The sequence below is a fragment of the Parasteatoda tepidariorum genome, chromosome 3 (assembly GCF_043381705.1).
Source record: "Parasteatoda tepidariorum isolate YZ-2023 chromosome 3, CAS_Ptep_4.0, whole genome shotgun sequence".
In the NCBI taxonomy this organism is placed as follows: Eukaryota; Metazoa; Arthropoda; class Arachnida; order Araneae; family Theridiidae; genus Parasteatoda; species Parasteatoda tepidariorum.
The window spans coordinates 100,558,664-100,569,934 of NC_092206.1; the positions used below are offsets into that span (position 1 = coordinate 100,558,664).

Consider the following 11,271-nt stretch of genomic DNA (forward strand, 5'->3'; position numbering starts at 1 on the left):
AAGGACGTGATACTGACCACATTACCATGCTGTTATCATGAAATTGTGAAGCATTCATGACCTTCGGACAGTGTGTTGTTGCAGGAATGCTTAACTTCAAATGCCTTAAGAAATTAGGTCATACTCACTATTGTTTTGATCATTATCTATTTCCGAAAAAAAAATAAAAGGAATCGTTCACACTGTATGCGAATTCGTTGATGAGAATAAAAATCTGATGGGTAGAATATATTTTTCTGTGAAAAACTCACCAATCAGTTTTCTGTCCTGGAATTTTTTCGCATGCAATGAGAATTGTCCAGGGAAAAAAAAGCAGACCGAAAGATGAACCCCTCGGTTAAATGTTTCTTTCTCTGTTACCTTAATGGATCTGCCTTAAATATTTTACTTAACTAATTCCTAAGAGTATAAAAGTTATAAATAATCCCCAAGAAATACTTGAGAGATGCCCACTCCTGTCTCATGTGAAGGCCGATTATCCTCAGGGATGTTTCTCAGACCGTCGCTAATAGCCTATTGTGCATCTCTAGTGCGACAACTCATGTGAAGACCGATTTAACGATATGAGTTCTTTATTACCTCTCCATGGAAATGAATTTTCGTTCTCTTTACTAGTTTTTTTCCTTCAGTATTTGGTCAGTCTGCAAAGGTACCGAGAGTGTATGGTATCGACCCTCGTTAAACTGTTCTACCGTAAAGTGTTCGACTTCGTCGCATTACCAAAGCGGGAAATGTATTCCCTCTGTAGAGGATCAAAATTGTGATGGCATATCTTCGGATCATCCTCACGGATGTTTCTTAGGCCGTCGCCTGTAGATCATTGATCTAGTGCGACGTAAATGAAGCACTTCCACAATTACCTCGTTTTTAGTTTCCCTCTCGGCTACCTCGGGGTTTTCTAGTTTTATCACTATAATTTCTATTTTTCGCTGGCAACTTTACGTTTACCTGCCGACGTAAATTTGGTCGTATTATTATAGTCTGCTTTATTCAAGTTTGACATTTTAAAATATTCCGAAACTAATGTAATTATATCAAGTGTAAGCAAATGGGGTGGTTTGCACCTATTTTTTATGTATTTATGTCCATTTAAAAAGCAGGCTTGTATTTTCTTGAATAAACACTCCTCTGAAAAATTATTTCAGGTATTACAACCTTGTAAATGGTGTGATTGCAATATAGTTGTCTTCAAAAAAAAATTATGATTGTTTTCCGATTATGGATCGTCATTGAAAGCTGGCTAGCATCATAGCCTTCCATTAAAAAAATCCATCTTAATTGTTGAAGGTACAATCAAGAATGACCATCTCTTTATGTTAGGAATTAGCCCAATTTTACATTGGACCAACATGAACAAAAATGACGTAGTTTGATTTCTTTATGGTCCAATCAACTAGGTTTCATAAACCAGCATAGGTAAATTGGATTGCATCAAAAACGATCCTACTCTTTAAGGGTTTCCATCAAAACTGATCATCACTTCATGTTGCGAATCAGTCCAACTTTGTGCTTGACCAAGATGAGATAAACCTACAAGATGTGACTGTTTTTTGCTGGTCTAACAAAAACAGCCCATCACGAACCAACATAATTTATAGGTTTCCAACTCAAACGTTGGAACCCCGAAGTTCGATAACGTTCGCTCAAATTTTGATGGTTACGATAAAATTATCCAGATTAAGATTTTGTTGTTGTCGTCGTACGCCATTAAGGCAAATAGGGTGCGCTTCTTCTTGTTTTCTAGTGGCGCCATCTATGGCCAAGAATTCGACTTTTGCGACTAAAAATATTAAGGGATTCACGTTGTGAAAACATTCAGGATGTCGACTCGCACGTGGCCATTCAGGAAAATCAATCAGGTCTTACCATGTTATGATTTAAGAAAAAATCATTCATTTTTTAATTAAATCATTTAAATTTTACATTAAACTATAAAATTTTATGTATGATTGTAAGACATTGACAACATTTGAACACTGAAAAACACCATTTGTAAGATTGTTACAAATCTGCCCAACATCCTGAGTTAGGAATTTTCATTTTGAGCCAGCATAGCATCCCAACTAGTATGATGGATTTTAATTATGGACTAACATAGCATACCCAACATAATATAATGTATTTTTATAATAGGCCAGCATAGCATACCGAGCATAGTATTATAAGGTAAGGTTGAAAGACAAGGAATTTAGTTTAAATGAATTATAATTAAGAAGCGAGAAGATATTTTTAAAAAAATATTTTTATCAACAATAATGAATTATTTAAAAATATTTTAAAGCGAAGCGTTCTATATCTGTTTCTAATCTGTTGCTACCTTTTTTATATAAATGTAGAACTTTTCTCCACTTTGATAAAATTAAACTTATGCGAACCTTACATTCAGCCCCGCTCAATGCTAAGTGTAGATATTTGCATTGAAGTGTAAAAATTAAAGGTTCTAGGACAGATTTTGTCCAAGTCTTTCAGGCTGGCGTCGATTGCGTCGCAGATCATAGCTGCTCTATTCAGTGATTTTCAGGATCCTGGATATTTTCTATTGGATCTTGTAATTCAGAAATTTATTCTTCCTCTTCCGAGCTCTCCTCTTCCTGGATGATTGGCCCATCTCGCATGTAATATGGATGAAGATGTTGCACATGAATAACTTTCAAAAGTTTATTTCGCGGATCGATAGATTTGATCTCGTAGCATACGACCCCGTCAGCGTAAACGATATAGTGCGTCAGTCACAGTATATCGCTGGTTCAAAACTAAAACGATACTTTTGCACTCACTTCTCATTCAAATAACATGAGAAGTGAGTGCAGAAGTGTCGTTTTAGTTTTGAACCAGCGATATGCTGAGAGAGAGGCAGAAGGTGTTGCAATGACATGGGTCAATAAAATTTTTCGTCTTTCATGGATTTCGGAATCACCACTGCAGATTTCAATTGATTGTCTTTAGGTTGTACAAGCGTATTGTTATCAATCTTGTAATTGCTTACAATAGATAAAGTCTTTTTATTAGGGTTATCTTCTTTGAGCAGGCGAAAAATATACTGACAAAAATCATCTCTATTCTGTTTTTCACTAACTTGAGACTCACGGCGTGCAGTAACAGTTACTCAAATAGCTGGTTTTGGATAACGAGAGAGATATTCAGCAATAACATTCCCTTTTCCAGGTCGATAAATAGCTGTGAAGTCAAATTGTGCAAAATCCACCAAATAGAGCATGAATTTTCGATTGAGAGATGATTTTGTAATGACTTATGCAGTCGTATAGTTGTCTGTTATCAGCTGAAATTTGCGACCAATAAGATACAGACAAAATTTTTCAGTAAGTGCCCAGTGTACAGAAGAACACTCCAGCTCATTGCTGTGGTAACCTGTCTCAGCATCTTCTTAAATCCGTGATGCATATTCAATGACACTTCGATTGCCATTTTGCTCTTGAGATAAATATGCACCTAATCCTGAATAAGATGCGTCATTTTCTACAAAGGTTGGTAGTCCTTGTTTGAAGTATGCAAGAATAGAAACTGTAGTAATCATGGTTTTCAAAATCCGAATGTTCGATGTTGGTCATCAGTTAAAGTGATTGTCGCATTGCTTGTCTTCTTTTATAATCCTTTGAGAATATTTGTGAGTGGTTTTGCAATAACAGCATACTTTCTAATGTGCTTTCTAAACTTATTAGCGAATCCAAGGAAACTGAGGACTTCTTAAATTGTTTTTAGAGTAAAGTATCTTTCAACTGCTGCTGTGCATTCTGGATCAGGGCGTTCCCCATCTTGGGAAAGAATTCGACCGAAAAGAGAAAATTCTGATGCAGCAAATTGCGACTTCCCTGGATTTTGCTTTGAATCCAGTTTTTGAGTAGCTTAAAAAATATTGTAACTAACTTTAAGGCGGTAATCGAAATTATCATGTGAAGTTGAAATGTCGTCAGTGTATGTATTTACATTATTTTCATCAAGGTGGTCTTAAGGACATTTTATTGCTCTTGTCATCGTAGATGGGTCGTCAGTGACACTAAATGGCATTTGAAGAAATTTGTAATGTCCGTCTGCGGTTACAAAACCAGTTTTGTAGATGTCAGATTCTCTGACGTGAATGATGTTAAATGCTGATTTTGCATCCATTTTAGAATTAAAGCATTTTCCTACGATTCGTTTAATCACATCTTCCATATGGTCGATCGGGTGCGGATCAATCCTGGTGATGAAGTTGATAGTACGTGAGAAATCTACAGTTACTCGCCTTGGAGTGCTTTCATGGAAGGGTTGCTCAACGATGAAAGCAGGGGAGGCGTAAGACGAGTTAGAAGGACGGCAAATTCCTTGTTTCCACCTTTTTTGAATTTGAATGTTCAAAATTTGGCCATCTGGCTCTGTAAGGCGATATAGTTTACAACTGATAGGCTTGTCATGTTGCAATTCTATTTTGAATGCCACATATGGACATAGTCCAATATTGTCATCATCAGAATAAAATATATCTGAAAATTGTCCAATTATAGCATCAAGTTGAGCTTGCCGAAACTCAGATAGTCCTGCAGATTTTGGATTAAATTCAGTTTGAGGAGGATGTTTACTTGGTTTAATGATGGTACTGAGGGTTCACTGGAAGAAATGCAGTTAATGCTAGGTTTTGATGAATGAATGTATTCGTATAGATGGAGTGCAGACGGAGTAGAAATGCATAATGAAACATTAGAGTTGTAAATGCATCTAAGATTGCCCATGGTGTTGCCAAACAAATCCCAAAATGAGTGAAAATGGAAGTTGGGGGCAAATTCCAACCTTGATCATTGGATGATGAATGTTTCCAATAAGTTGGAAACATTGAATACTTAACGAAATCCACTTACTTAATGAAATCCATCCAATATGGCTTATAAAATGGTCGATGACTTGAAAATGTCCATCAGACCATGGGTGAATAACGGCATTAATAGGAAAGCAAGAATGTTGAATAACGGTAATGTCTGTACGCGGATCACAGAGGGCTTCAATTTCTGTATTATTGTTAATAGTAACAGGTATTAAGTAACAGGCTTATTTGTTTGAGTTCTAATACAGTTCATAGAATGATCATTATTTTCATTTGCAGGAGCAGAGCTTGTAGTTGGAAGTTTGCTATTTGTGTTGCGACGCAAATTTGGATAATTTGAACTGGTGGTGCAGTGTGGCTTATTACTGGAAATAACTGAGTGTCTAGTAGACGGGAACTGAGTTTTCAGCTGCTTGTTGGATTCTTGAACTGATCATGATGAATTTCGTGATTGAGCTCTAGGTGAACTTAATTGAGGGGGAGGTAAACTGCACATAAAAGAAGCATGACCTTTTTCTCGAACATCGTTAGTAGCAGGGTTACGTTGTTGTTCAAGGTATGAATTGAAAGTTTTTGACTGAGATTTCGATACTGAAAAAAAATTGTGAGTTGATTGGTGTGACATATTCTCCTGTTTAAACTTCGAATTGCATCAAGTGCTGCAGCTCTGTCAATTAGTTCTTCGACAGTATTTGAATTCAGGGTAGCTAAGGCTATCTGCTATTTTTCTTCTGCAATATCACCAATTATCATAGAAATGCGATCAGCTTGTCGTATAGTAAACGGAGCTACTTCAAGAAGAGTATCCTTAGAATAAATATAATTAACAAAACTTTTATTATTTTCTTATTTACGAGCGCTCTGATGAGTTAAAAATTCTTGCATTGTAATGCTCCTTTCAAATCTGGCAGCGAGGGCAGTTTTCCATGCAGCTCAATCATTATAAATTTTACATCGTGTCATTTGTCAATTTTTGCAGATCCATTTGGGCGAGAAATAGCATTAGTTAGTTTACGATCATCAGACCAATTAGCCAGTGTCCCTATTCTATCTACTTCTTTTATCCATTCAGAAGCATTGTCAATGGCATCTCCTTTAAATATTGATATAGAATTTGTGGTACCATTAGTGGATGTAATTTGGATGATATTTGGTTGACTTACTTGTTTGTCCAATAATTGTTTTTGAGTATCCATAAATGCAGCGAGAATTACAGCAATATTAAAATCTGTTAACGAGAGAGGAGGTGAGGGGGTACATTGAGGAATATCTTGACTGCTTAAAAGTTCCCCTTGTTTTTTTGTAATTCAATTTTAGTAAATAATTCTGTGTAATCGAAGCAGTTTTCTTCGGAATATTGTGTATTGTCATCGTTTGGCGATTGTATACGAAGAGTTAAAAGTTCGTTTAAAGTTCCGTCATCTGTTCTTTTAATATTATTGTAAGCAGCTAAATGTTTCAAGGGCGAGCATAAGCATGACTTGTTGCAACGTGCGTAAATATTGTTTTGGAATTATTATTTTTTTATGTCTAGTTTGGATTTGAATACGATTAAAAAAGATATATTTGAAATATACGTTAAATATCACTTACAATTCAGAAGTGGGATGAAAAGAACGGTAATTTGTTGTTTATGTTTCTTTTCTTTCTTAATTTACGATGTCTTATTTATCTGAAGTACGTAAGTCAGAGTTACAGGTTATTGCAATGGAACTTGGCGAAGAAGTAAAGAAGTACACGATGCTTTTAAGCTTGCAGATCTAAAAAACTTGATTTTAAATAGTAAAAACTATGATGAGGATTTGGTACAAGGAATGATATTCAATTTAAATGCGGATAGAGAAGCAGAGGCCACCGCTGCTGAGAAAGAAGCTATGCGAAAGCATGAATTAGAAATGAGAAAATTGGAACTAGGGAACGTTGGCACTTATTTACCTATTGATTCGCCAAAACCAAAAATAGACTTGCAATCTCAGTTAGGGTACTTTGATTCGAAAAATGACGACATAAGTTTATTCTTAGTGCATTTCGAAAGAGTAATGAAACGAGTTAAAATGGAGCTAAATTTATGGGTGGCTTGTTTGACTAGTGTTTTACCAAGAGATATAGTTGAAATAATCATGCGAGAATCAGAAGAATTAGCGGAAAACTATTCTTATGTGAAGGAATTGTTACTAAAACGATATAAATTAAGTCCTGAAAAATTTAGACAGTTGTTTTATTTGCATAAAATTAAAATTGATAGTACTTGGAGAGAATATTATTATGAACTTGAAACATTTTTTGATGGATGGATAAAAGGTTTAAATATAAAAACAGTGGAAGATTTAAAAAATTTAATTATATTAGACAGAATTAAGCAAAGTGCACCAACAGCAGTTTAAGAATATTATGTCAGTGAGTGGTCCTTGTTGAAGTCGCCAATGTTATTAGTGAATAAAATTGACGATTATATTGAACTGAAAGAGTTGTACTAAAATAACTCTCAGGTACCCTCTCTATATGATCAATTTGGAGTAAAAAGAAATGATCAAGTTATTAGAATCAAAGGGTTAGACTCCATAATATTTTATAATTGTTCTGAAAAAGGACATCATTCTCGTGACTGCTCTAAGCCAAAACGTCCAAACTTGTGTACATTTTGTCGTACAGAAGGACACGGTGCGAAAGATTGTCCAAAGAAAATTAGTAAACCGTCAGTAAATGTTTCAACGTTATCACCCATTGAAAACTAATTACACTGTTCTTGTACGTGGGATAACTACAAGTGCTTTAATAGATACAGCTGCCGTCATGATTAAATAAACATTCTCTAATGAGATAGGAGTCTATAATACACATAATGGTGACGTTACGATCATACGAGGAGTTGGTGGGTTGAGAAAATCATTAGGCTCTTGCGCAATAAATTTAACCATTGACAGACTGATACTAAATGATGTAAAACTACAAATTGTTTGCAGACGAAACGTTTCCTGGACCTCATTGGAAAAGATATCCTAGATATGCCAGATCTAATGATGGTTAGAAAGGAAGGAAAATCAATGCTGTTTAGTGTAAATGAATTTCCATGTTTTGAGAATTTTGAAATTGAAGATTTCAAAGACGCTATTCTCAAAATATCGGAACCAGTAAAAATTCTGCCAAACACAGTACAAATGGTAGAAGTAATCAGCAATGGAAACCAAACCGGTAGTGAAGAAATTTTTATAAGTAAACATGAAAATGATTATGCCTGCTTGATAAAAGATGGTAAGGCTAAATTACCAATCGCGAATTTCAGTGAAAGCAAACTTCATCTTAAGAAAGATCGCATTCTTCTAAGAGGCAAATGGCTGACAGATTTTACTCGTGATAATACAGACAGCTGTAAAGAGAGTAAAATGGCTTTAGTTAACAAAAATATTAAAAGAGAACCTATTCGATGCGACGATATAAAAGTTAATCCAACTGTAACAATAGATCAGAAGCAGTAAATAAGTAATTTGCTAAATGAGTTTAGAATGTGTATAGCTCTGACGCCTGATGCGTTAATAATACAGTTATGCACATTACTGAAAAACCTGGAAGCTCACCAGTTTCTCGGTCGCCATACCGTACTTCACAAAATGAAAGAGAGATTATGCGTGGCATAGTTAGCGATATGAAGGAACAAGGCATTGTTCGAGATAGTTCATCGGAATATAGTAGTCCTGTATTGCTTGTAAAGAAGAAAACTGGAGAACATCGAATGGTTATCGATTATAGGAAACTTAATTCTCAAACCGTGAAAGACAAGTTCCCTTTACCGTGTACGATGATCTTTTGGATCAACTATCAGGATTCAACTTATGCATACTTGATGCTTGTCAAGGCTTCAATCAAATACCTACGGATAATGAATCATCTGCGAAAAGCCGCATTTATTACACCTGATGGTCACTTTGAACCCACACGTTTATTTTTTGGATTGTCTAATGGTCCAGCTGTTTTCCAACGATACATGTCAAGGGCACTCGGTAACCTACTGTGGAAAGGCTTTATTGGCGACATTTTTTTCGAATCTGTGGATTTTAAGGATATGATTTTAAAACTTAGAGCAGTACTTCAAAAATTAAGTGATGCTGGAATTACGTTAAAGCTGTCCAAATGTGAATTTGCTGTGTCTGAAGTTCAATATTTGGGATTTATTGTTAGTTCAGAAGGAATTAAACCGGGTCCAAGAAAAGTTGCTGCAATTGCAAAATTCCCTGCTCCGCGATCAGAGCATGAACTTTGACGATTCTTAGGTTAGACTGGTTTTTTTCGCCGTTTTATAGAAAGATACGCTGCCAACGCATCACCACTTACACGTTTGCTTAAAAATGGTCAAGCATTTACATGGAATCCCGAGCATCAGACGGTGTTTGAGAAATTGCTGACCATGTTAACGTCTGAGCCAATTTTGAAATTATTTGACCCTCGTGCTGAAACTGAGCTTCATACAGACGCAAGTTCTTCAGGAATGTTACTTCAACGGGATTCAAATAATGCCATGCGTTTAGTTTATTGTGCAAGCAGGCGCACTTCTCCCGATGAAGAAAACTACCATTCAAGCAAATTAGAACTGTTAGCTGTAGTATGGGCATGTAGCCGTCTTCGGCCATCCTGCATAAGTATGACTTGTTATAAGTATGACTTGTTACTTTTTTGCATTGCTTTTACCACGTACGATATGGGTGTTTTATTCACTTTTATGTAATATATCGTTTTTACTCTTTTAATTATGATCTTTGTGATTTTCCATGCGTTGGCTGGATTTAGAATCATGTTTTTAACTGTTGTGTTTTATTCTTTTTATTACTGTTGTTGATATAATTTCTGATGTATGCTACTCTATGTATGCCCTTAAATAGGGCGGGTCGAGATACAAATAAACAATGATTTGTTGCAACGCGCGTAAATATTGTTTTGGAATTTTTATGTTTTTTTATGTCTAGTTTGGATTCGAATACGATTAAGTAAAGATATATTTAAAATATACGTTAAATATCTCTTACATTATCATTAACTAAACGCGATATTAAGCCATTTTTCTTTCCCCTGAGTGAAAGATTTCTTAATGGCAAATCTGATTTTAAGGGGACACGGGACCTTTCAAATGAAAATTTATGAAAACTTTTTTTTTAATTTAATTTTACTATTATGAACTATCGTATCGAAAAAATTTGAACAACACGTGGTTCAGGCTGACTATCTTAACATTTTTAACAAAAAAAAAAATTTTTTTTGAAAATTTTATGATTTCAAGGTCCCGTGTCCCCTTAACTCGGCCACAGTTAAATGAATCCGTCATTCCACATTCAAGACAGTATTCGCGTCTGTTGACATCTTGGTGAAGAAAAGTGCAGCGAGGGGAATCTGTTTTGGCCACGTCTGTTACTAAGAAGTTTGGCGAGTAGAAATCAATATTTAAGGAAATGCAATTTTCAATTTTTTTTCAGTGAAATTTCATTTTTTGTTAAAATAGGATTACCTGAGTGAGTTGCAACCGATGACGAATTCTTTTTTGCTTCCTTAGCAGTCAGAATTTCATGAGAAGCATTTAAAATGTAACGATAGAATGACGATGTTTAAAGAAGAAGAAATAGAAAGGTTCTTTTTTAAAAAGTCGGCTGCGCCATATAAGGTAAGATTGAAAGACAAGGAATTTAGTTTAAATGAATCATTTGTATGAAGCGAGAGTGTCAACATTTACTACACGGGGATTCTTCGACCGGCAAGCATCGAACTCACCACGTCTTGGACATGGGCCCAACGCCCTACCAACCAGGTTGTCCCGGCACCATAAGATTCTATATTGATTATGAGAGAATGTTAATGGTATTTTTTCCCTTACCATTTCCATCATGTCAGCAGCAGTAGGGAGACCCCCAGCCTCTCTCTCATTTCCAAGAGCACATTTGCTCCTGTATTTGTTATGCTCTCTCAGAATCTCTTCTTTCTCTTGAAATGACTGCAATCCTGAAGAGAAGATTGTGCACTGGGGATTTCGAGATTTGCAGAAAGAGTGCTCCGGACTGAATCGTTTATAAATCAAAGGACATTGAGAAGAACACAGCAAAGGAACAAAGATGAGTCCGAAGAGGCTGAAGAGGAGAAACATCTCTCTGGAAATCTAATCTGAGGAAAAAGTAAAATCAAGTTTTGCTTTTTTATTAGCTCTAACATTACACTACTGAAGGTTATCCAGTATTTTAAAGCTCTTTACTGGATCATAAAAATATATTAAAAAAGAAACCTGAAATTGAAAAAAAATATTGAGTTATTTAGTTCCTGTACTGTAATCACGATATGCAAAATATTGTTTTTATTTCAAAGATAATTTAAAATTATGGGTTTTATATACTTTATATTTATTGAAAAGTATTTTCAGATTTTATTTTTTTCCGTTTTTGCAAAATCGATTAAAACTGTTTGAGGATATGGTTTATCAT

General features: G+C 35.2%; 1 protein-coding gene across 2 annotated transcripts in view; it reads right to left on the reverse strand.

The window, feature by feature from the left end:
- The window catches only part of LOC107442964 (CRISP/Allergen/PR-1), a 60,293-nt gene that overhangs the window by 24,324 nt on the left and 24,698 nt on the right, over positions 1-11,271 (reverse strand). For both annotated transcript variants that reach the window (XM_071179051.1, XM_071179050.1), the window contains exon 2: positions 10,674-10,957. In XM_071179051.1, coding sequence (XP_071035152.1) covers positions 10,674-10,940 — 267 coding nt within the window. In that variant the 5' untranslated portion in view covers positions 10,941-10,957. The remainder of the gene's footprint in view (positions 1-10,673; positions 10,958-11,271) is intronic.